The sequence below is a fragment of the Calypte anna genome, chromosome 6 (genome assembly GCF_003957555.1).
Source record: "Calypte anna isolate BGI_N300 chromosome 6, bCalAnn1_v1.p, whole genome shotgun sequence".
NCBI lineage: Eukaryota > Metazoa > Chordata > Aves > Apodiformes > Trochilidae > Calypte > Calypte anna.
This window is the reverse complement of record NC_044252.1, coordinates 9395913-9422994: the sequence shown is the minus strand read 5'-3', so window position 1 is coordinate 9422994 and position 27082 is coordinate 9395913. Positions and strand designations below refer to the sequence as shown.

General features: G+C 39.0%; 1 protein-coding gene across 1 annotated transcript in view; it reads left to right on the top strand.

Moving 5' to 3' along the window:
- Window positions 1–212: 212 nt before the first annotated feature.
- The window catches only part of CCDC6 (coiled-coil domain containing 6), a 41721-nt gene continuing 14851 nt past the window's right edge, over window positions 213–27082 (top strand). The window contains exons 1-3 of the mRNA XM_030453114.1: window positions 213–538; window positions 17848–17997; window positions 26028–26156. Of these exons, the coding sequence (XP_030308974.1) occupies window positions 236–538; window positions 17848–17997; window positions 26028–26156 (582 nt within the window). The 5' untranslated portion in view covers window positions 213–235. The remainder of the gene's footprint in view (window positions 539–17847; window positions 17998–26027; window positions 26157–27082) is intronic.

The window sequence follows — 27082 nt, the reverse complement described above, 5'->3', positions numbered from 1 at the left end:
CAGGAGCGCAGCCCCCGGGCTCGGCGCACGGCACCGCCGCCGCTTCCCCGCCCCACAGGCGGCACGCGCCGCGCTCCCCTGGCGGCGGGGCCCGGCCGGGCCGGCAGGCGGCGCTGTGGGCGGGCGGCGCGCGCGGTCAGCCCCTCTTGGCGCGCGGGGAGGCAGCGGCGCCGGCGCGCGGCGGGCGCCGCCCCCTGCTCGCCTGGCGGCGGCGGCGGCGGCGGGAGCGGCGGTGATGGCGGACAGCGCCAGCGAGAGCGACACGGACGGCGCCGGCGGCAGCGGAGGCGGCCCGGCGGGACCGGTGACGGCGGGCGGCCCGGCGGCGGGGCCCTGCTCGGGGGTGGCGGGCGGCGGCTCGGGAGGCAAGGCGGGAGGGATCGTGATCTCGCCGTTCCGGCTTGAAGAGCTGACGAACCGCCTGGCCTCGCTGCAGCAGGAGAACAAGGTGCTGAAGATCGAGCTGGAAACCTACAAGCTGAAGTGCAAGGCGCTGCAGGAAGAAAACCGCGACCTGCGCAAGGCCAGCGTCACCATCGTGAGTGCGGGCGGCGCCGCGTCGGGCCCGGCGGTGGGCGGGGGGGTGTGTGTGGGGTGCCCCGCCGCGGAGGTGTCCGCGTAGGGCGGGCCCGGCCGCCGCCGCCCTCCCCTCAGCCCGGCCGCGGCCTGGCCTCCCCGTCGCCGTCCCCCTCCTCCCTGGGGCGGCGGTTAAAGCGAGTTTACCTCAGGCGGGTAACCGCGGCCCGAAGGGGGGCTGGGTAGGGGAGGGAGGGCAGGTGGGGTTCTCGGCGAGGGACCGGGAACCTTGCGGGGGCGGGGGGTTCGACGGCGAGGGACCGCGGTGGTTGCCCCGCGTGGCCGGCCTGGCGCTGTGCGGGGGGGTGGCTCCAGCGGTCCCGGCGCGGGGGGGTGGAGTGGAAGGGGCGGCTCGGGTTCTGAGGTGAGGAACGGTGAGGCCTTGCACGGGAAAGGCCAAGTTGGGTGTTCCCTGAAGTTTCTCAAAGTAGAGATTTTCTTCCGAGTATCAGTAATCTGCGGAGATTACAGATTGTCTCCTCAGCCGTCACCTCCTCTGCCGCTCTGCAGAAACAGCGAGATACAGATAGCGACTTGGTCATGAGAAATTGGTTTATCTGTACTGTTTTGCTAGCTGTGGTAATTCAAGAAGGTACTTAAAAGCTCATTTAAAAATAAACCCCTTAAAAACAGTGTGATTAACGTTCCACTGTGTTCCGGGAGGTGCTCAACTACTGGTTTATGAGCACTGAGAGGATAACTTGGAATATAACATCACTTCATATGATGCTCTAAGCATCAGTCCTCAGTAAAGTACATGTGAAACTGCAATTAATATGACATAAATTTCTTCTCTGTGAGTTGGGAGTTTGATAATTTAGATTAGGTTGCGGTTTTGTTGGCTTTTCTTTTGGCTAATTCAGTGATTGTAGTGATCATTTAGGTTTTGTAACGATGGTAGCCTGCATGAAAGCAAATTCAGGACTTGTTACAAACCTATTAAAGGTAACCCTGCAACCTGTGTACACTGTCTTGCACATCCTTGCCATTGCAGGTGGAGATGCCTTGAAAGAGCTCAACCTGCATGTGCTTGTTCTTCAATTTTTCACAGGGTTGGCTTTATTACTAGAATATTGATAATCAGTTTTTTTCTTTGTCGATATATCTAGCAAAGAAATGGAGCTCATCTAGGCAAACCTCTCATCTGTTCCCAGTAGTAAGCAGTGTCTAGCAGGATGTGGGCCGGAAGAGTGCATGAAATACAATACAGAAGTAATTTATTCAGGGATGACAAATATAGTGCTAGTCTGGGATCCGTGTGCTTTGTTAATACTCTGCTAGAAGAGAATGTGTCTTAATTAGGTAGCAGTGGAGTGCCTTCTCATGTTGAAAGGGGCAAAGACATCTTGTCAGCCAGACATTTTCTCTTTGCCTGCTAGAAAGGCAAAGCATCTTCCTGAATGTAGATGAAATGCTTATAAACTTTAAAACTTATAAACTTTAAAAACTGTTTGTTGGCATTAGTTCTTTAGGTGCTGTCTGTAGGTACTAACTATCTAACCCTTTCATCAGATTTTAGTTTAAAAAAGGGAAATGTTTTTCTCAAATCTAAAACTCAGTCTGTATTTTTAACGTACTGGATAAAGAGAGAAAAGGTGTTAGACTTTTGTAGCAACCTGAAGGCTGTCTGGAAATCTGGAATCTTTAGCAGATACTTGGTCTTTGGTATGCTAAATTGTTATGCACAACTGAGTAAACCACTTCTAATTCAGCAAGTGGCAAAATAATGAATGCAAAATATAACTTTTTTTTCAGGCCACTGAGGCTTTGTGCTGTCGTTTTACATAGTTTGTAATGTAAACACATTTGCAGTCAAAATACTTTGTTATGTAACTCTAGTGTACAAGTGAGGGGAGATGAACTTTACTGGAACGTTGAAATGTGTGCCATTTGCATATAGATGTAATTAAACACAAAGTTTTCTGATTTTCTCCATTGTGATTTTAAACCTTTGTTAATTTACTTCTCCAGCAGCCAGCTCAAGCTCCTGGGTGTGTTGCTGTGCTGGAAGACAGGCGCTGTGTACCAATTTCCTGTTTTAGACACTGTAATGTCACGAATCAGCTTTGATTTTTATCAAGTGTTGAGGATGAGCCCTGTAGTGCAAATGAAACTGACAGGTAACCAAAATAGCAGGTGAAATGACTAAACCTGGGTGCTCTAGGTGAAGGTGGTTCCTTGAACCACATGGCTCTTCATCTGCCAGTCTTTTGCTGTCCTGTTGTTTGATTTCTGTTTTGAGAGTGCTACAGAGACTTCACTTTCTCTGGCTCCCACAATGGTCTTTAATGGTTTTTAATATTTTTCTTTTAAGATTTACCATGTAGAAAGCAGTCATCTTCCTCCTCTTCTGCTTGCCATGGTGTGGTAATATGACATCTTCTGCCCATGTTTTTGTGTGCAGTAGTATTGATAATCAGCATGGATGTGTACAGTTTGGGAATTACTGAACTAGCTTGCTGCCTAGTATTCTATTAGTTCTATTTTGTGGCTAACCCTTGTGTCATAGGGTTGAAAATAAGCATTAATTAAGTGTAGGATTTGCACTTGGAAAACACTGAGAAAAGGTGTTGGCAGGCTTGTACGCTCGCCAGCTTCATATGAGCTCTCAGCTAAAACATTTTAAAAACTGATGTTGCTTTAATACTGAAATTGGTAAGACTACCTTGGACTAAGTTTACCTCCAAAAAGATATGCAGACTCTACTCCTTCCAGTAGCCTGAAACACAAATGAATTGATGCTGTTGCTCAAGTGCCAGCCTGTGAAACTAAGTAAATACATGTGATAACTTTATCTCACCTGCTACTCTTGGTAAAAACCTGTGAGGAAGGGAGCAAAGTGGGGAGAAGGCTAGGTAAGTTTGCAGTTTTATGTAGCAGTTCAAGAGCCTTACATTGCAAGGCGCAAAATTTCAGATCAAGTATTAGGAAGAAATAATTTAAGGTCACTTACAGAGAGTTCATTTGAATAAACTTAGCAATCTTTAATTGTATGATCTCATAGTATGTTTCTGCAAGGTCTTTTTTAGGAACTGGAGCAGATGATGCCTACCTAGGTTGGGAAAATTCACACACCTGAAGATCTCAGATGCTGTAAATTTGAGGTGTGAAGTAGTGAGCTTTGGTTATAGTGCTGCATTACCAGAAGCAAATTTCTTGTGTGAACCTCCTTAATTTTGGGATGAAAAAGGTCTGTCAAGGAGATGTTATATTTAATGGACTAAGTCCATTAATAAGACAATAAGACAATACAACTACTCTAGTTAAACAGCATCTTCAAAACTGAGTGGTGATGCTGGGTTGAGTGCTTTTCAAAAGACTGAACTCTTGCGTGTAACAAAAGCTGAAATACTTCAACTGTGTAGGTATGTCTTGGGAAGTTTCTGTTGTGGTAGATAGAACTTGGATTTCAATTTTTTTTTCAGTTTTTAAGTGTTTGATGTAACAAAGTCATTTTAGTGAAAGCCATAGAACCTTTACTAATGTTGAAGCATTCTGGTTTTCTTTGTTTTGAACAGACAGACTTCATACAAGCAGAATGCTTTTAATAACAAAAAGAGCATTAGTCTCAGATTGCTGCAGGTACATACATGCTTACTCTTGGACGTTAGGTTCAGTAATTTAACTTGTGTAATTGGCCTACTCTATTCAGACATCATCTCTACTGTTAGAATATTAAAAGCATAATAAATCTTATTCTGTAATTTATTTTTTTAACTGAGACGAAGACGGTGTATTTGAGAATCCTTAATTTAAAAGTGTTCCAGCTCCAGAATGTTTGATGTAGCAGTTTTAGTGCTTTGTAATGTAGATTTTACAAGAGCAGATTCTCTGTTCCTCCCCATCTCTGAAGTTTGTTATGTAGGGAAGGGAATTATCCTGGAAATCCTGATTTGTGGTGGTGTGTGGATCCCCAACAGGATCATCAGTTCAGATGAAGCAATCTGATCCAAAATGCTAATAGCATCAGTAACACTTGGATGCTGTTTTTTGTCAGGTGATGATTGCTACAGCTCCTTTTGGCAAGAGGTGCTGGGACAGGGGGCTGGGGTCTGCTGCTGTGGGCTTCAAGTGACAGTATTAACTGCAAGACCTCTGCTGCTGTTGTCTCTGCAGATAAACCTGTGCTTCTGCACCTTGGCTTTCATCTTGCCTTTTTTTTAGTCCCTGAGATCTAGCAGAGGGCATTTACATCCGATGGCTTCTCAGTTTCCTCTGCATTTCTGCAGAGCCGTGTTAATAGCCTCCCACCAGTGGAGAAACAATGGAAGAATAAGCCCTACTCTGCCCCTATTTACTCTGACCCCTGTTCACCAGTCCTGAAGAAACTTGTTGCTTTTGGTAACCACTGTCTCCTGAAAGCAAACAGGCTTTCTGAGAATTACGGATTGGAAAAATCCAATGTTGAGTTGTTACAGTTTTCTTAATAAACAACCAGCTTCAGATACTGGAAATAAATATTAGTTCAGCAGTTTGTTCTCAAGGAAGTGTGTGGGATTTGTCTGTGTGTATATGCACGAGATCTGCTGTCATGGGTGTACATAGAACATGTCAGCTTGGACATAGAGTTTAAGGAAGTGAATAGGTGTGCTAAATTCTTGAAAATCCCCTGCCAAAGGCTTTTAAAAGCTTTTTTTTCTTTCCTAGGCTTTGCACTGGAATTTCAAAGTGGACAGCTGTTTCAGTACAGAATATGTCTATTAATAGTAGAAGAAAGGGCAGGATAGGCTAACTGAATCAAAATAGGAACTTTTAAAGGGTGCTTACTTAAAGGCAGGTGGATGAATAAAATAAATCAGGTAGTAGCAATTAGAAGTAAAAATCAAACCAAGGAAGCCAAGAAATTAGTATTTCAAGAGATATCTATGTAAATCTTGTCACTTACCTTGAAATACATCTTTGCACATGGTAGCCAGTTTTAATTTGAAGACTCATGAAGGTGTGAAGAAGTACTGTGCTTGGAAAAGTTCAGGTGTTCTGCCTCTGGTTCTTGCCATCACCTTATCAAGTCTGAGCTGTTGGTTCCTGCTGTGCCTTTTGGCAAGGTTAATGTGTGTTCTGGATCCTCTGCTTTCTCCTTGTAAAGATACAGGCTGTGACAGGCATCTTCTAGTTTACTTTGACAAACTGAACTAAACTCACAGCCTCCAAGAAGATGCTGGAAATCTAATGTGCTGGATGAAAAATGTTATGGGCATATGATAAACTGATCTAGTCTAAACATACTTTCCTCCTCCTTCAAATCTGCACAAATGTTTCTATTAGCTTAGTTTGGAACTGACAGGCTTTATTTTTTCCTCTTTTTTTCTCTTTTTTTTTTTTTTTTTTTTTTTTTTTTTAGATTTTTTTTTATTCAGTTTCATCAGTTCTTTTCTGTGAGCTTACTGTTTTGTGTCTGGATAATTTGGCAAAAATGCAGTAGCATGCCTGTGCCTTTTCCAGGTCTGATACGTACTGCTGGGTTACCCAGTAGCACTTGATTTGATGCCATAGTCTCAGCAAGAGTGTTTTCCCTTTCTCTGGGATTTTTTGAGGCTCTCTTTTGTAAAGCCTCTGCTCTCCTTTATGAAGACGTACCAGCTCCCTAAGTTTTGTTCCCCCACCCTATATCAGTTTCACCAATGCCACACAGAAGTGGGGCTGGGCTTTTCTTTCAGCTGCACGCCTTTAGGAAAACTGATTTTGCATCAAATGAAACAAAACATGAGGGTGCCTGTTCTCTACTATTATTTTTACAGTCTTGCTGATTTCAATATCCCAGAATTTATCAGAATGGACTTGAGTATATTTGGAGTATATATGTGTGTGTGTGTGTGTGTGTATGTATATATATATATGCTAATAAGTTAGGGGCAGCATCATGCTTAGTGCATGTTGATGTGGAATTTCCCACTGACAAGTATTTTTGGAGTCAGTAAGCCACTTTGGAAATCCTGATGTATACTTGTTAGTTTATAACCATTGTTAAATAATTTATGGCCTGTGCTATTAAATAAAAAAGTCATATGGGTGCCACATACACATCCTACACCTTTGCAGTTATCTTCATTACAAATAGTACTTGGCTGAAAGATTAATCTATGCTTATCTGCTGTGACTTGGTGTTATGGAGAACATGTTGAATGCCCCTTTTATTAATTGTGCTTTACACAGTAAATTAATTTGTTTGCACTATTACCATTGGGTTGATACGAGCTCTGATAACCATCTGTCTTGCATCCCTTTAAATATTACACAACAGCTCTATGTTTTTAATCCAATAATTTATTGATATTCCCTTATTTAATAGTGTGGAATTTCTTCAGTCAGTAGAAGTACTGATCTGCTCTGTATTAGTTTGGGGATGCCTGTGGAATAAGAACTCAGATTTCAGAGTATTTTTGGGAATTTTTAGTAATGCAGAGTTCTTGGTTTCTGTGTGCTTACATTTCTCCATAGAAAATAATTTTGCTTTTCTTTTAAATGAACTTTTGACTAGAGGTTGTATCTGGAATTGTCTGTCAGAACTGGTTTGTAGTCAGCTTTTATTTTAAGAATGTTGATTAATGTTGGGCTTGAACAGAGACACTAATGGTCTTTCTTTCTTGTATCTCCAGTGACTTTAAAACATTTTGAAGGAGGTTTTTATTTTTTCTGCATTGTACACCTAACAGGTTTACTTTGAAGAAAAAATATTAATGCATGCTACTGCTGCATGACTGCTAGAACTTTTAAAAATTTTTCTTTTTCACTGGTACATTGCAGGGCACTCTCCCAAATGAGTATTCCCAGTTCCAAGAGATTTGCCTTGTTTACAACTGCTGATTTAGATGGTATAGTAAAACTGTAAGTATTTATAGAGGTTCCAACGCTTTTGCTAACCTCAGTATTGGAAAGATAGTACTGACTAGCATTTAGAATAAGTTTTAAATCCTGGAAGTTCTGTACTTAATTTTTGTTGTGGTTTTGACTGTAATGGAGTTTGAATTTGGTTGCTGATTTTTCAAAGGATGAAAGAAAGTGATTTTTTTTTCCCCCCCAAGAGTAAGTGCATGGTCTGTGCTTTTCTTGTACTTGTTAATTCCATTTACTTGGCCTCAATTCTTGTTCCTTCCTACTGTTGATACTGACTTCACTTAGTATTGAAGCTGTTGTTCTCAAAGTCCTTAATTTTAACTGTTGGTATGCATAGAGTGTACTTTTAGCTATAGATTCTCAGTACTAAAGCTCCTAATACTTAATGTGGAAATGATGTTGGTGTGTGGCACACAGCCGTGATGAGCGAGCTTACACATCTGCTAGAGAATTCACCCCAAGTGTTTGCTTTTGGAAGATGTGCTTGGGTAGGATTTCAGGTGGTGACTGGAAGAAGAGAAAGTGTTTGGAACAGTGACTCCGTGGCAGCTGCAGAGGAAGCTGGTCAGGCAGCTGGATCTGTGGTGTGCTACAGAAGGATGGAGTGCTGGTTTCTCACAAAGGGATCTTGAAATGTGATTGAAATGATGAAGCAAGACAGTGCTCCTCCGGAGGAGTGAAAATTGTCAGCAGTAGACATGTATTTCAGCATAGCCTGCTAAAAGCAGCGAGAAAAACAGGTGCTTTGCTGCTCTTTTTTTTTGCTCTGAGGGGTAGGAGGAAGCTGTTGAATTTAGCAGCAGGGCAAGAGGTAAATCCATTGTGTCTCTCCCCTAAAGAAAAAAACCTGAAGGTAAAGAATAGCAGGGACAAAATACACTAATTGAATTGTGCACAGGATTTGGGTTCTAAGCAGAATGAATGGAAAAGAGACAAAGATATATTCTAGAAGAGAGGCAAAAAATAAAATATAAAGCAAGTTCGCATGAATTTGTAACAGGAAACATCCCTGTGATGCCTTGCTTTCAGCACAGCATCCTGGGGATGCCCAGAAGGGAACATCTCACATACCACTTTTCTTCAGTTAAGTACTTCTGTCTGACTGTGGAGATGTCTTGGTTTTAATTAGGTGAACAGCTTTTGTCACATTCCAGTGTGTGGGATGAGAATAAAGTCCAAATGAAGGCAAGACATTTGAGGACTGTTCCACAGTAAAAAGTCAAGTGTCTAAGTAGGAAACTAAAAAATTACATACGTACAAGTTTCACGTCTCTCTGTGAGGTGCAAGAACTCCTTGATTTACAGAAACATTGATGCAGTTTTTAATCCTGGCACTTGAGTTGGTAATTTTTTCAACTTTTCAGTTAAAATATAGTTGTTGAAGGCTAATTGTTGCCTACAGAGATAGTCCTTTCAGCTGCAGAGTCCTTCATGTCTTCCACTGCAGCAGTTTTGTTCCTGGAGAAGAGGACATTCTCTTAGCTCATCAACTGATGTTCTGTTTGATGGAGAAACTCTCAGGATAAGACCTTTTCCTCTCCTCTCAACTCAAATTTAACCTTGATTTGAAACTTCATCTTCTGCACACTAATATTACACACAATCTGTTTTTCAGTTTGGTGTAGACTTAGTAAGGTAGATGAGTATCTGTGGCCTAGATGTGTTTTGGGTATCTGTAAACTTTCCTCAGATGTATTAATTTATGCAGTTTAAACTGCATAAAATGTGATTTTTCTTCTTATAGCTGGAAGGCTGAGATCTTTTTAGTTCCTTTGTTGTTGTTGATACTAATCATATTTAGAACTCTGCCACCTTTATAAATGTTCCCACAATGATACACTTCAGTCCTAGATAAAAGTTTGAATATTTTTTCACAAGTCTAACATGATAAAATTTAGTCATGTTTGATAGGTGGTACTGTGAAGTTGCACTTCTTTCTGTGTCCTGCAGTTTGATACCCAATTGTAACACAGGGTGTTGGAAGACTTTTTGTTTTGCTAGTGATGACATTTCTACTATCTTTTTCTTTCCTTTCAAATAAACTGAAAAATCACTTGCTGTGAATTTTGCAAAATACAGGTTTTTTAAATCAACTTTTTTCCCAGGCTTTTAACAGTTTGTATTTCTTAGATACGAAGAGTAGAGATTTTGTTGTAATCAAGAGGAGGGACACCTCTAGAGTCCTTTTCCAGGTGTAAATTTAACCTGAGGTGAAGATCTGGAAAACACTGTAATTTCTCTGAAGATTGAAGTCTTGCTCCATGGGTAGGAAAGTAGGAAGACATTGTCTAAAAAATTCTGTTAGACCTACTTCTCCAGTTCTGTAAGGGCAAGGATGGCTGTTTTCTCCTCACATCCAGCAAACAGCTGTTTATAGAGATCAGGGACAGAGGGCAAATTATTTTTTCATATACTTTGTCATATTATTGTATACTAAATCAGTAAACTGTTTTCTTGTCTTGAAAACCTGAAAAGATCGCTTTTCAGAATACTGTGGTATGTAAGATGTTCAAACTTTATAGAAGGAAAAAACAAAGTATTACTTGTTTGCTGTGCTTCAGTTAAAGTGTTTTAACAGTGGAATGGAGGGTGTCCTGTTTATTTCCTTAATGTTTGAAACAAGGTGTGATTAAAATTAATAACAAGCTTGGTCTCCAGCATTGTGAGAGTGCTTCTCTAGAAAGCCAATATGTGTAAGAGGAAACTAGGGGAGATTTTTAAAGGAGTGCTCTTAAGAGGCTGCTTATGTTGAGTGACTAGGGATATCTTGCTATAGTGCAGGGAAAACATTATAATCCCTGATGATTATCAAAGTTGAATTTAAACTAGTCATTTGAAACAAAAAAAAATATAACAAACAGCAACAACAACAAAAAAGAGGGTTTAAGAAAGTCAGTAGAGAGATTACATGGTGACCATCTCATGCTGTATTTTGGAAACCCCAGAACTGGATTTTTATATGGTTGGTAGTCCTCCTCCCTAGTTTTCATTAATTTAAAGGAAGGCAGGTAGCCTAATTTTGATACACCATAGGTTATTCACACCTGAAAAGAAGGATCTAGAAGAGATGGCTGAGGAGTACACAGATTGTTTGAGATCAGGACACAATCTAGAAGTGAGAAAATCTCTGATCTGAGGAACAGGAAGGATTGCTGATACCTGTCATGCTGTGGCATTTGGGGGTTGCTATGCAGCAGTGGTCTGACACCTTCTGCCTGGAAAAGCTGGGTGAATAGAACAGAAACTCCATCTCATATACTCTGAAGAAATCCAAACTGCTTCATATTTGTGTACTTGAAACGGTATCACCTGAGCTACATGAAGTAGGATTTTAATGAGGATTATTTGGGGGGTGGATATTATTTGCTGCTCCCTGTTTTTGTTTGTGCTCTTCTGCCTTTGATTAGGGAAACAGTTGTGCCAGCAAAGCTGCTGTTTTGCTGCACTGCTACATTTCTTGTAGGTTCTGGTACTGAGTGGTGGTGTTGTTGAGATGTAAGCTGATATTATATTGAATATTCTAATCATGAAAGATATGGAAGATAAATTTAAATCAGTGTATGCTACAACAGTAGATGTAATAAATCAGAAATCAGATCTTTTTTTTTTTTTTTTTTTGTCTAATGTCCAGAAAACTGCAGTCAAAATTTCAGCCAAACTGACCCTAAAGTTACGAATCTAGTTATGTGCATGTGTGTGTCCTTACTACGTTTTTCAGCAGCTTTTTTGCTCAGGTTGAACAGAAGCAAAACTTGTTCCACATGCTTCCATATTCTGTTTGTTTTACACTTACTGATTAACTAGCAAACTATTTGCAGTGTAGAAAATCTACCAGTAAAATAGCTGTGCTCTGGCAGTCAAAAAGTAAAGCAAAAACCTCTTTCAATTAGTCATCTGAAAAGCATTAATAGAGTGTTTTTTCAAGCTTCAGCTCAGTATTTGGTATGTCAGTGTAGTTTTATTTTCTGTTTGGCTGTCTTTGTCAAAGTAAAGCTTCAGTCAGTCAGGTATAAGCTCACAAAAATGAGGAAGACCCTCGCAAAGCACAGGTACCTTCTACTGGAGAACATGTCCTAACCTTTGTGCTGGGAATGGTCACCTGGGCTGGGAGGAGAAATGTGTGTTAGAGTCCTGTTCTTTCTGGCTTCCTGGCCTTGTTTGCACCCTGCCATCATTACAGTCCTTCTGGGGAACATTTAGCTTGTATTTTGGAGAAATGTTTTGCCTATATGGAGTCGGTATGGAGTGAGCTTGAAGACTTTGGGAAGCTGGGCTTGTTGCTCTTATGCACTATGCTTGTTTTATACATGCATTGGTGCTGCAGTCTGGAGTAATATTAAATTATTTTTTTGTTGTTTTGATCCGCGTGAACAAAGTTCAACCATCAAGGGTTGGGTGCAAGCATAAGCTTTTTTTAGACAATTTGCATAAGCAAAATGATAGAACCCTGTGAAAGTATGGGGAATATGTTGCCAGGCAAAAGAGAGAGAGAGCGGAAAATGAAGAATATACAAGAAAGAAAGAGAGAGGAATGGGAGAGAAAAAAGTAAGAAAGTGGAAAAGAAAGAGTGGGAGTCAGAGTCACCACCAGGGGTCCAGCTGTCTGTCAAGTTTTTGTTTTCTTCAAGATGCTGTTACTATCCTGGACAGGCCCGATGAAGCTGGTTGTGCATCTGGAGCCACCCACCCTCACCGCCCCAACCTAATCGTGCCTGGAGGTTCTGGCCTGCTGGTCCCAGCATGGCAGGCTGGCCCTCAGAAAAGGGGTGTAGTCTCCACCCAACCATCAGTTCTTATCACTTTCAGGGATTCAGCCCCTGCTCTGCTCCAGACAGGCCAGGTACATTAGCATCTTCCTTCCCCCTTAGCCAGAGCTATTCACTTTAAAATTGTCTTTTGAGGCAAATTCCAATAGTGAGATCAGGAGACTCTCACAATTGGAAATCCACTGCTGCTGAAAATCCTCCTGCTGCTTTATTGATGAAATAGAGCCATTAGGAAGAGTCTGTGTGCTAGATTTGATTTTCCTGCTAGGTCATTCCTGCCTTGGCCTGTAGCTTCTCTTGGCTAAGGTTACAGCTCTTGTGGAATGGAAGCAGAGACTCAGTCCCGATAACTGTCTGGAAACTTGTTCTACATGATGATGTTGAAGTGTCTGAAAAATAAGTGCTATAAAGCGTGTTTAATGAATAGTCAGATTGTTGAAGTTGTAATGTCAAGCACTCAAAATAGGAAATGTTTGAGTACAAGTTTGCCTATACAGCCTTGCTACCTTTCCTTTGTGGTGCTTTATTACCATATGCTCTTTAATTACATTAAGACTTGTATGACAGTGTGTGGTCATGGTTAAACTGCTAAGTAAAAGTTATTTGAGGGTTGCCACATTTTTAGTCTTTTTTCAGATCCTGTCTTGACATTTTCTTTGTCACACTGACTTTTTCACATACTGTGTTTTTGTTGACTATTTAGTGCCAGTATGTTGATCTGATAAAAACTCTTGAAGAGAGCACACTTTTTTAACCTGTTTTGAAGAAAGGCATTTAAATGATTTTTAATGATTTAAAATAAACTCTGGAACTGACTATTAATTATGAGTTTCATATACTTTGTTATACATTGTTTGTAATGAACTAAATGCTTGAATTCCAGCTGAATGGTTTAATCACAAGAGCATTTGCTCTCTTTTCTCTGCAGACAGTCCACCCACCCGAAGAAAATACTTTCACTTGGGAGGAAGGCTGTGCCCACTTCACACTGGGACTTTGGTGGAACTTCTTGGTCCTTCAGCCTTTACAGATAGAATGCGCTGCTGGGCAGCTGTGATAGCTAGCAGTAGTGTGAGCCTTTAGTCTATGAGTTACTGTTGATTTTTGTTCTTGTGATGGTTTTTCCTTGTCTGAAAAGCACATTGCATGCAGTGTGCTCTTTTCAGGTGCGGCTGGAAGATTTGAAGGAAAAAATAGCTCCAGCCTGGGAGAGCTGCAGTGTTGAAGTTCTTCCTGCATGGCAACAGTATCAGCTCACTGGAATTATTTGTTGCCTTTATAGGCCAGTAGTTTTTCATGCTTCTTTTAAGCTAGTGCCAGAAAGTAGGAGCAGAGCAGAAACTTGATTTAGCACTGCTAGAAGAGGAGTGTGTACTTCATGAGAAGTGGGAAACCTACATTTTATTTTATGCAAGAACTGCATAAAACCATGCTTTGATAACTTTCTGCCTTTTTAACTCTTTTTAACTCTTTCACCCTTTTTAATTCTTAATTTTTCATAGGACCTCTGAAAAGTTTGCTTACTGAATTAACAGCTTTAATTCAGTGTAATATGTGCAGCAAATGAGATCATCTCTTCCTGAATCTGCCCCAACCTTCCAGTCTATATTCAGTAGCAAAGATAGAGTTTCTTGTGTACAGCAACCAGATTCAGCTGCTCTTCAGCTCCATCTGCAGGTTTATGTTATCCATGAGGTTCTCTCAACATATAATGCACTTATGTAAAGATGGATGAATGGTAGAGATATCATGGTAGCTCTTGCTTTAAGGATGAGAGATCTTCCAAGAGTGGATTAGATCAAAACTGTGCTTAGTAGACTTTTTCCAACAAGATCTCCTGATATCTTGTGTCACCTCTATTCTGGGTGCTACTGGAGACAAGGTGATGCTTTTTCAAGCTGCAAGCCAGGCCTGCTTGTCCTTTGGCCCTCAGGTGGTCAAGTAGAGGTGATTGGAGCAATTTGAAACACTTGCTACTGAAATTGTGCCTAAAGTGACAGCTGAAACTAAAATGCAAGAACTTTTCATGACAGATCACTGATAATGTACTGATACTGTCCAAGGAGTAGGTATTAAATGTGATTGTTGAACCTGTTTACTAACTGTAGAATCAGGAAGGTTTAAGTATCTTTTGGAAGAACTAACAAGGGGAAGAAGGAAGCATAGAGCTGTGGTTTTATTTATTTTTAAATTGTATTATGCTTTTTTATTTGTGCTCAAGCTAATGCCTCATTTGAAATACCAGATTTTAATGCTTCATAAAATAGTGCCAATGGAGCAATGTGGTTGTAGTCCAGTGATACAAAGAGACCATCCTGCCTTAAGCAGAAGGTGCTGCATGTACTAGAAGCAAAAGGACAGAGGGAAATCCAGCAGTATGAGCTAAGTCTGGTAAAGGTATATTTGCAGGAAAAACTGGGAGAGAAAAAGATTATACCATTAAACTTTTTGCAGTTTATGCTAGTATATGCAGTGTGTGGAAAAATAACTTCTAAGGAAATTCACTTCCTACTATGATAGTTACTATGTAAACTTTCGGAGAAATGCATTTCTTAATTCTTTCAAAATTAGCTCACGGGATTGTCATCTCACAAGGAGAGGTTTTTACAGCAGTTCAAGCATCAGCTCTACTAGTGATAAAGATTTCACATTCTACTGCAATAGAAATAATATGATTTCTCTTCCTAGAAATTAGAAGAGGTTTTGTGTGTTTATGTTCATAAGGTGCTTCCTTCACACACACATACACCCCACATTCCCCTTTATTCTTGATTTCTTGTAGAGTAGCACAGTAGTCTTTACCAATTATGGTCTTGACCTCCATAAAATTAACAGATTTTCCTTGGACAGCTTCATGGATATTGCCACTGAGTTAGCTATACATGGAATTTTGAGACACAGGTGACAGCTGGATGTGACTTGGTTATGCATAAAATCTGTGGTGGAAGTAGAATGGTTGTTTTGGGTTTTCAGAGCTTGACTGGTCAGGTATTAACAATTTTTTATCACCATCTTAGCAATCTATTTTGTAATATGGTACACAGAACAGAGTTAATTGCATTTAGTATATTTGGATGTTGGATGTGGAATGGATAATACAGAAAAAGCAAGAATTCTGTATACCCTTACAGAAGACCTACTGTCTGTTTTTCATGCTGTTTCTCTTTTTTTGCTGATCATATCAGAGTCTCTTTAAAATGCAGATACTTAATAAAAATGCATTATCCATATGGAAGCACTATGCAGAAGTGTCCAGAAAAACCCTCCCAAGGACAGCATCTGTGTAGAAAACAGTTATAAACTGATTTTTAATAAGTTTTACAACATCACTTTTATTGTTGTCTAAGTAACATGTTTTAAGATTTTTAGGTTATATAGGTAAACATGAATTATTTTATTACTTAAGATAATGAAACTATCTCCAAGTAATGAAACCATCTCCACGATGATGAAATTATGTAGCACACATCATGTGCTTTTGTACCAAATCTTAATAATGGTATGATGTTTTCTTAGGAAAAAGTTTGTGTTGAAATTGCTGACACGGGTGATGTAAGTGGATATTCATTGTATTAAATGTGATCTGTGGATATCTGGAAGGAAAAGTTCATACTTGGATACCTAGGGTTTCTGTTGTTTATTCAGTTGAGAAATAAGTTCTTGGTATAATAGCAGGAGATGTAATCATACTCAGCTTTTCCTTTCAGCCAGCTGAATGCAGGCTGGTGTCTTGAATGGTGTAGATGGAGAAGGTTGTTGCAGAGCAGTTCAAGCAGGTCTAAATTGTGGCAGTTCACTCATTTCTGCATTCCAGAACTCTGCCTGTGTGGTAAAACAGTTCAGGAAGGAGATCCAGGAAAGAAAAATGGGAGAAGGAAAGGAAAAGATCAGGTTTTGGGTATCTCCTTCTGCTTGTGCTGGCCTACTGGCTGTGTCAGCACCTGTGTGAGCTCAGAGGGCTGGCATTGCTGTTTGGCTGGGATCATGGCAACCCACACTGGCCTAAGGATCCATCAATAATGTAACATCAGGATCTGGCTCCAAAATGTTGTACAAGCTTGGTGCTGTAATAATGCTTTTGATTGGCACAAAGCATGAGCAGAACAAATCTGTGCAAGTTAGAGATGAACAGAAATCAAAGTAGAAACACCTTGGTTCTTTTTTAGTTTTTTGGAACCCAGTGCTTTTCTAATTTAATTTTAGGTAAGCATGATATATGTTACTGTCTTTTATTGTATGAACCACTGAAAAAAAAACACCAGTAGAAATCCAGTGTAGTGAGGGCAGCGGAAGAGTTGATTTTGGAACAGTGTGTATGAATTTTAATGATGTGAGGACAATGAACTCTTGCAATTTGACTTGTTTACTCCGTTCCAAAATGTCTCTAAAGAAGTAAGATTGTTAGCAGCTCTAAGTAAAGCCACATTTAGAAAGTGATAGATGATGTTACTGAGATCAGTTAGATTTTTTGAGTTTTAATCCTCTGAGCTGTGAGCTGAAAACAGCATTTCTTCAGGGCTCTTGGACAACTTGATGTTGTCTTCATGTGACAAGTCATAGTACCAATGCAGAATGTGCTGGAGTAGTGGTTCTCTGCCATAGAGATGCATAAACATTAGAGAGGAGGTGCTATGAAGGACTTAAGATCCTAAGCTAATAAACTGTCAGAGTTGGTTTGTTTTTTTTCCCCCAAGTTAGTGCCAGCTCTGCTGGTGCCAGGGAGACAGGAACTGATGGCAAATAGTAGGAAAGGGCCAAGAAAAGATAGAGATGGAAGAAAATACAAGAAGGCAGAGATAAAGATGTCAAGAGAAAGGCTTGATAGAAGGAGGACTCAGCTGAGAAGTTTGCAAACCCCTGTAATTTTGGCACATTTTGGGCAGAAGATTATAGAAGCTAAGCTTTCAGTAAGGCTCTAGTTATGCTTCTGCTTCAGTTTTAAAATTTTCCTCTATAAAATTTAGCTGAAATGAAACTTGCTGAATCTCTACATACTGTAATCTATAAGCTGGCATCATTAGAATCAAGAAAAATCACAAATCTGCAGTTCAGGAAACTTACAGGCTTACTTTCTGTGGAGCAGTGCCTAGGTGTTACAGGAGTGTGGAAATGGAGATTGTCTTCTCTAGTGATAATTCATAGGGATTTCCAGAGTAGCTCTCCTGGTGAACAGTGGGAATTCTTAGCTATTGTGCAGCATTTTAAAAATCATGTTGTATGTAGTGAAGTAACAGTTCTGTGAATTACTGCAAGTATGATTTCTTGTGCTTGTGGCTGGGTAGAAATCCTCATGAGATGAGAATGCTCATGAGCCTGTGGCCTTTCTGGTTGAAAGAATAAATTCATTATTTGACTCCTAGAAAGCAGGGTTGCAGTCTAAGGGATCTGGACGGAAGGCAAGGTCCTGAATGCAGCAGTGTCAGAACTGTGTCTCTGCTTGTAATGGAGAATGTTTAGAGAGGAGTTTGCTTTTAGAAATAGAGTAGGAAAAAGTAAAAAAGTAGGTACCCGTGAATCAGTAATGTTTGCATAATGTTTAAAAGGCTGAGGAGTTCATGTGTTTAAAGCACCAGTGTAGTTTCCCAAGTTGAAAGACAGTGAACAAAATAAAATAAAAATAAAAATTAAAAAAAAAAAACAACTTTCTTAAAACTGTCTCTTTATTTCACAGCAAGCAAGGGCAGAGCAGGAAGAGGAATTCATCAGTAATACTCTATTTAAGAAGATTCAAGCTCTGCAGAAAGAAAAAGAAACACTTGCAGTAAACTATGAAAAGGAAGAGGAATTTCTCACTAATGAGCTCTCAAGAAAACTGATGCAGGTAATTCTTTCCTTCAGTAATATTTCTCCAAGATCCTCAACTGGTGGTTGAACTTACATGTTAGTGTTTCTCTATTAGTTAGTGAAACAGCTGCTTTTTTCCTGGAGTGTTTGATATTTAACAGGAGTCCTGAAATACTAAACTTCCTATACAATGCTTGAAGGAGACTTTTAATAAAACAGTTGCTTCTCTTGAATTAAAGGACTTGCACCAGTTGTGTGCTAAAAGTAAAAAGATGCTGGAACAATTACAGCAGAGAAACTTATTTTCACTGCCCAAGCTGCTAATTTTTGGAAGGTGGGTAAGTATTTGTTGGAAATGATGTACATGTTTGCCCTGTTCTGATAGTCTTGCATAATTACCTGCTTTTGGCCTCTGTCAATACATAAGGTACTAAGTTGGGTGCATATTTGGTGTGATCCACAGTAGCTTTGTCCATGCCATTGCTTATAAGCTTTGCAATGGAAAACTTGCCATGTTTAAAGAAGCTAACTTGTTATGTTGTTAGCATTTCTTATGTTCTGCAGCTAGAGAGTTGGGCATGTTTAGCCTTGCTGTTAGGTAATACACTGTTTGGAACAACTTTAGAGCCAATCCCACCTGACACTTTGTTTCTGAAAACTAGGCCCTCCATATCTTTGTCTGTTTGATGCTTATTATCACATAATAAGTTAAGTATTAAGATTAAATATCCTTGATCAGGTATTACCATTTACCCTCGCTTTTCTTGGGGACTGACCAGAACATTTCTGAATAAGATGTATGTTTGCTTTCAAAGTTACACATTTTTTTGAAAAACAGAGAAGCAGGTGGCAGTAAAATAGGGGTACTGAGTGTTTTTTTCTAATTGGAGTAAGATGTAGACACCACTTCCATTGAAGTCTCTTCCAATAAAGCAAGAAATGGTAAGTTGAGCACTCTTGTTTAGTTGGAATTGCTATATACAAATTGGTTGCACAACCAGGTTACCTGGGGCTTGGCTGAAGGAGTTTGAACTCATAATGAATTTGCACACAAATTTCTACTGCACAAGTTCTGCAGCAACTAAATTGCTGTATCTAGCAGTTGCTTAAATTATGCTTAGCCTTTTCCTAGAATTCAACTGAGATTGCTTTAAAGCTGTATCCTTAACAGCTCTTAAGTAACTAATATGCAAAATATGTTTAAACATTACAAAGAGAAATATAAACTTCTTGTCAACCTAAAATTTCAATCAAATTTTGTGTTGTCCTGTGAACTTTCAGGAAGTATCCTTTGACTGTTGCCCCAAATTAAAGGAAAATGTAATAATCTACTGTCCTCAGAATTCATTGTAGTGTATGGAATAATGCAGGGACATTATGTTTTTATCCACTGGAAGGGCATAGCTTCTTCCTTGCTAATGAGAGATTCAGAGAAGCCATCTGCATCTGAAACAGAACACAGGTGTAAAACCAATGGAGTTGTTGTCACCTTTTGTATGGCACCTGGAGAAAATCCTCAAGTCTTGTATTAAACATCATCCTGTAAATATTACCCAGCTTTCTGTAGGCAAGTTTCTGCTGAAAGTAACTACATAGCCATAGATACAATAACATGGAGTTAAAATTCTGTCCACTGCCTGCTTTTATTAAGGAGTATCTCAGCCTGCAGCCTTACACTTCATGTCTTGTGGCCCTTCTGTAAGTAGTGCCTCATGTAGTGTTTGATAAATATAGTCATGTCAATGAGAAGATTTTAAAAGGTGACTACTCTTAAATGCACCTGCTTACCAAATTGTTAGTCCTCAAACTGTCTCATTTCTCTCAGCATTGGTAGGTAGTTTTTGGAACTAAATTGTGGGTTTTCCTCTAAGTATTAAGCCAGTTAGCTTGAAGAAGAGAACAACTGCCAACATCCTGTGGGTGTTGGTTGTGGTTGTACCTGTGAGGGGCAAGCAGCATGGAGTATCTTGCTTACAGGTTCACCTGTTAATTGCAGTGCACAGAGGAGAATATGAGAGGATATATCTGCGTTCTAGTGCAAAGCATATCTTAAGATGTGTCTCAAGAACTCAATTTGGTCAGCAGTTTTTGTAGCCCATACATCTGGATGACTTTGTGTCTTTACAGTGGTTCAAGACTTGTAGTACAGGTGGAGAACTTGTTTGTTTTAAAACAAACAGTTTAATATTGAAACTATTATTCTGTTTGTGTGCTTGCTGAATGCAGCTCTTATTCCATGGTTAGATTATGTTTTTGATGTGATAAGCTTGTGGTGAAATGCAAAAATGCATATTAATATATTCTTCTAAACACTAGTTTAGCTCAGAAGCTTATAAATTATACAAGAGAACTAGTCTCTTCTCTTAAGGAGTTTACGTGTAGCATTAGGAAACATTTGAATATTGCAGTATATTTCCACAAAAATAATTTTTTATTTCTGTAGCCATCATGGATTTACTAAGTTGTTATTAGATCGCTGCAGGCAGTTTTCTTAAGCAGGAAGGAACTGAGAATAACACTGACACTGGTTCTGCTTTCTGATAGCTTATCTGTTGTTTGGAAGTTTCGATTCTTCAATTAAGAATCTTGAAAATTACACCCTTATAAACTGTCAGATAAAGAAGTTTGAGAAGAGAAACTCTTCATATCACAAATAAACTTGTTTTGTGGAAAAGAGGACATTTTAGCATGGATCACACGCCCAACTAGTAATTATTACAAAATCTTCTGTAGTTGTGGATACTGTTCCCTTTACACAAGTGGACTGCTGAATCTTGGAGTAATGCTGCTTAGACGCAAAGTTAAGATAGTTGCAATTTACCTTTTTCAGTTTCCTGAGATTCATTGCCTGCTAGACTGTAGCAATTCTATCTTTATTAGAGTATGCAAGACCAATGTCATAGTTATAAGGCTAATAATGAACTGATAAATGCTCACTTCCATTTTTGGTCTCTTTGATCTGAAGAGAATTGTAACTAAATTAAATACAGGCTTTAAATGATAACTTAACCAGCAATACATCAGTCTCCACTGGAAGTGTGGGCAGGAATTGGTTGCTCCACCGTTCTTTGCTGTTAGGGTTTAAACTCCCAGTCTCTTGGTTTGTCAGGCAACATTGATCTGACTTGGAGCTAGACTTTGAAAATTCGTGCTGTCAGACATTGTACATCAAATGGCTTCCTGCTTTTTGTATGACTGAAGGGAAAAAAATGCATACCAATCTCTTTTGTCTAAGATTTTGCCTTTTGGATCAGAGGGGGGGTACACTTGTGGTAAACTTCATGTTATTTGTAGTCTCTTAATTTTCAAGTATATACTAGTCTGTGGCTGTGTCAAAGTTACTGACATTCAGTTGAAAGCCACTTAGCACAGGGAATTTTTTTATAGTGCCTGTGTGGTTTTTTGCTTTGTCAAACCTTTGTTTGTCACAATTGTAGGGGCTTATGCATCCTATTCAGAGCAGCATCTGGAATGAGCTCTCAGAATGTTAAAACGTTTTAAATGTGAAAGCTGTCTGCCAGAGAATGAGCTGCAGCACTCCTTGCTAACAGCCAAACAAGAATTTCCCAGTTCAGCATGATGTGCATCACTAGTACACTGTTACATCACTTTTTCAATATTGTAAGAAGTTAGTTTTGAAAATTATGCTGTATGCTACATACAGTATGAGGCTAATTCTCAATATACACACTAGCACTTGGAAAAAGGTGTTTTCACTGGACTGATTCCAGGCTTCCTGTTGCCAGGCTTTCAGGCGCCGTACCTTTGAAAGCTGTGTGGCATTAGCTTTTACTGCATCTAAAAGCCAATAAATAAGTATACACTTTTACTAGCTGAATTACCTTTGTTTAGCATATTTTAAAATTTTCTTTGCTAGTGCAGAAATGAAGGAGCATCTCAACAGACTTTCTCTCAAGAGAGCTTTTGAGGGAAAGAAAAATTAGTCATGATATACACTCCCGATGAAGTTCTTATAAGCCTTATATATGTTCACTGTATTTTTCCATGTACTTAGCATAATTACATTTGTATCTACCTAACAAAGTCTCTGGAAAGTTTGGAACAATGCTTTTATAGAGTTCTCAATCCCTAGTCATTATAAAATGATAGTAATATTTTGCAGAGTATCATTAGAAGTGTTTTGATGCAGGATCTGGTCTTGCAGCTGTAGACATGGACTTGTTGAGTTACTTGTCTGAAATTTAAAGTAGAAAATCTTGAAAATTTACCTTTTCTGAAACAAGGCTGCTCAAAAAAGTAATTAATTTTTTGTATCATCTGAATTTACAAAGTAAATTATTCTTTAAATTGTACAACAGTCCTTTGCACAATCACATACAGAGGGGTTTTTTGATACCCTTATATTTTTTGAAGTGCAAATTGGTCCAAGTATCTGTCCTTGAAAGTAAAATGTTATGACATGCCAAGATAAGAGCATAATGTGTATTGAGGAAGATTTAGCAATTGGGAGGCTATACAGAACTGTTTGTCATGCAAGTGTGACTCTTGACAAGTCTTTCAGAAATTATAAGTCTATAAACACAAGCTATTACCCTTCCTGCTCTCCAAAATACCATGCGTCAGCTCAAGGATGCAAATGTGATTGTGTGGAATAAAGTCAGCTCATCTATCATTTATTTGATGAGCATCTGGACATAAAGATAATGCAAACTGCTGATAGAAATTTGTTAATAAATAGGACTCTCAGGATGCAGCAAAGGGCAAATTGGACAACTTTTGAGGCCTGGAGTAGTAAAAATAGACTGTACAGTACAGTGTACAAAGTCATAGTCGGAGGACAAATGAGGGTTGTTTTTTAAGGAGGAACTTTATCCATTAGCACCATTATTTCACAAAAACACTTTCTACTGTCCCAGAATAACCCAGTAGAGTAAGAAAGCTAAATGTGGCCTATGTTTTATTGTGATATTACTGTAATTATATAGGTCTTACCTGAGCTAACTCATGCACTCTTTCTACTGCTAAGTTTTGTATTTGATAGCCCTTCTCTCATTTTGAGGTATTAGCTGTCTTGCACCAGACCCATCTCTGATCTTATGTAGATGAAAATGCCACCAGTACCTCTCTTATTGTTTTCATGTTCAATTCGAGGTCTACAAGAGATTGTCGTCAAGGTGACCCATTCTCATCCATTTTTTCCTTGTCTTTAGCTGGCAACTGTAGGTGTATATGTATAGTTGTTCCTATAATTGCATTTGATTTAAAACAGTTTGAAAATACTCTTACTTTTCTAAGTAAAATGAACTATATTCAACAGTGTTTTATCTGTGCATATTTTCTTATTCTTAGCAATTCTGTTTTTCAGCATTAGCTAGTTTTACTTTGTTTTTTTTTTTAATCAAAGGCAAGAAAAGGGAAAAATTACTTTATCCAATTGTGACACACTCCATTAATACCTATTATGGGCTATGTTATTAGTATTTTTCCCCACTCTGAATAATTAAGCCAAAAGTGTAAAGGAGAGTAACAGATAAAGTCATTTCATCAGGATGTCCAGCAGGGCTTTTTTTTTTGGTTTTGTTATTATCCCTTTTAGGCCCCAAGGAGATAGTGTTTTGAGTTTCTTTTTATTCCCAGTTAATTCACGTTTGGGTGTATTTATGTTAAGATATTCCTGTAACAGATCTTTCTTGGATTCAATTAATAGCTTTCTTATCAGGAGGAATGGTCAGTTGGCTGAGGTATGTTCACACTCCCAAGGCAGGGTTTTGTAGGTCCTACACAGCAGCTACTGATCTAATGAGTAAGCATTCTCAGTTTCCATGTGATGACAGTTCCAATAAACTTTAAAAGGAATTATTTGAAAAGCAAGATGGTGCTGTTGCAGCTCAGTTTGGTTTAAGTAACCTGGTAGTTGCATTTGCATGAAGCACACAAGAGCAAGAAATGGTATATGGTAGTTGGTTTGAGATGGCTTTGTACGACTGTATGATCTGCCTGGACTGCAAATCTGAGCAGTCCCCACCACACGCTTTCTGTTAGCAGCATCTGGCTTTAGGCTGAGTAAGAGATTCTGTCTGTCTGCCTTTTTTGCACAGTTCAGTTTTGCACAGTTTAATCAGCGTGAGCTGATTACAGCAACTGGCTTTGGTCTCAATTTTTAGTTCGATGAAAAAAAAAAGGTTATCTTTTTGATGAAAGTGCAGTAGGTACCTTGAGCTAGGTGGTAAACAAAGAATCATAGAATTGGCTGGGTTGGAAGGGACCTCAGAGATCATCAAGTCCAACCCTTGATCCATTACAGCTGCAGTTACTAGACCATGGCTCTGAGTGCCACATCCAGTCTCTTTAAATATCTCCAGGGATGGAGAATCCACTACTTCACTGGGCAGACCATTCCAATGTCTGATCACCCTCTCGGTAAAGAAATTCTTTCTAATATCCAACCTAAACCTCCCCTGGCACAACTTGAGACTGTGCCCTCTTGTCTTGCACTTGTCTTCTTGGACTATGTGGCTGTCTTCAGTCTTAAACTGTAGCTGCTGTCTAGGGGTAGGAAAGGAAGAGAGAGGGGCTTGTAGAGTTTTAAAACCAAATAATATTCTTTTCATATCAAAAAAGCTTTTTACCAACCAATACGCTAGTATGAAGTATGAAACTTCACCTTTTTTATTATCAAATAAACTATTTTGATTTAAAAGTATGAATATAGATTTTTTTTTTGTAATGAAAATCTACATTGGCATACTTGGCAGCCCTGCATATTCCAAGAGAGGAGAAACTGCTTTATTTCCAGCCTCCATCAGAGTCTCAGTGATTATCATGTCATAGTCCAGGTGTCTTCAGGTGCATGAGAATTTGCATGCGTGTCAGGCTTTTGGAACAAAATTCTGTGACTTAGTAAGTGAAAGGAATGAATCTCATTTTTTAATTCCTATTCAGGTGTTTATTTCAGTTTGTGAGAAGCAAAATCTCACCTGAAAATATATTTAAACTACAAATTTCTCGCATTTGTATATTGCCAAGTAATTCCTGTCTGCCTAGCATTCTGACCTCTCTCAGTGTGTTTCTGCTCTGAACTCCCTGCCTGCAATTCACAGGTGATTTTGTCTCTATACATAGCAGCAAAAAAACCCTTGAATTAGTGAACTAACAGTTTTAGCTTGTTTTAAAACCAAAATATATTTCTTCACTCTGGATATCCTACAGCCTCGGCTGTTGTCCATGATGGAGAGGTGTTTCTCCATTTCCTTGGTTTTCCTCACACATTTAAACACTATGACCTTACATATTGTAATGTGATAGCCAGAAGAACTGGTGTAAAAAAAACAGCAAGTGGAAGAAAGTGCTTACAGTTTTCAGTGGATGGCTAGAGCATGGTGTAATTACCTCACTGTCGTTTGATGACATTTGGTTTTTCCTAGATCATGTGTTTGTACCATGGTGCCAGTCACTCTGTTCTATCCACAGGAAGACTTGGGTCACTGTCTCAGAGGGATTCTATAGTGATTTTGACTTTAATGTTAAAAATTACTGTATCCAAGCCATAATTAATATTAAATGGGGTTTTTGTTTTGTTTTGTTTTGTTTGTTTCCATCTGCTTGAGAGCTTTAAGTGTAAAGATTTATTTCAATCAGGAATATTAACTGAAAAAAATTCCCTTGACTGTTAAAATGATAATTTTAAAATAACAAATATTTTTATATTATCAAGGTTTTTTTGTTCTTTCTAGCATAGGAATAGAAATTAGATGGGTTTGGGGTTTTTTTAACTGTCTTGTTGTGCCGTAATTTCAGTTGTATGACTTAAGTCATAATTTTAAACTTTCAGCTGCCTGAGTGGAAAACCTGCATTTTAAGCTTGGGTGCTCCTGAAATTATGTAGTTAGATTAAAAGAATACTTTTATAAACACTAAGATAAGTCCTTTGATAAAATGTTGCTTTTTGAAGAGGTGTTGGGTATGCTCTGCATTTGAGAATAATTATCAGTATAGAATTGAATGTGCAGTAAGAATAAATGTGTGAATAAATGTATAAATGTGGTATAAATGTTTCATACTTTCATTTGCGTGTTTAAAATGCTTCCATGTCTCCTGAATTTTCAGCTGCAGCATGAGAAAGCTGAACTGGAACAGCATTTAGAGCAGGAACAAGAATTTCAAGTGAACAAACTAATGAAGAAGATTAAAAAACTGGAAAATGATACAATTTCAAAGCAGCTCACCCTGGAGCAGGTAACACACCTTATTTTCAGAGTTGTATGACTATAAAACAGAAGATTCTGAAAAAGACCAACTTGTTTTGTATTATGTTTGACTTAATTTTTTGAGATGTGAGAAGCTGGGCAATATCAAGAATACAGAAAAGTCAGATTGACTTTCAAAGCAGTAAATCATTACTGTAATTCATTATGAGAGTTGGATTTTTTTTTTTTTTTTTTTTCATGACTGTTGAAACTTTTAGTATCCTTACTGCAGGCCTTTATGTTTGCTGGACAGCTGTGAGTTTTGCCAATACAGCTTTCTTCTAAGTAATGCATCTTGTTGCTTTCATCAACTTCCACTGATGTGGCTGGTGGGAAAGACTGTCACTTCTGATAGCACTTAAGCACAACAGGGAGTAGTATGTGTATGGTCTTATGTTCTAGGTCACATTTGTGTGGCAGCTTGGGTAGCACACAACTGATCTGTGAGATGTCAGCTGTGTGTATACTTAGAAAGATTTCAGATTTGAGTACATCTGATTCCCTTTTGCCCTAGACAGCAATGAAGATTACAGAGATAAACCACCTGTTGTTTTAGTTATGCTTCCACTGGAAGTTTAGACACTGGGACTGGTCTTACCTCTGTTTTAGGCATGTGCCTCAAACCATCTCAGTGGTGTTAGTAGGAGTCTGTTTGACTCCAAAGCAAAATGATGGTGCATACAAGCTTGTTTAGCAAAGTCAGATAATATGGGTGATGTCAATATAGCACATTATTTCTGTGATTTTTTTTTTCTTAATTTTTCCCTGTTTCATCAGATTTGGAACTATTTATTGCCAGTAGTATGAATTTCTCCTGGTTTTGTATGACTCTCCCATTTCTATTGGCTTTGTGGATAAATTAGTTAATGGTTATTTTAACTATGAAATAGGTTTTATTTATGCTGACATTCGATA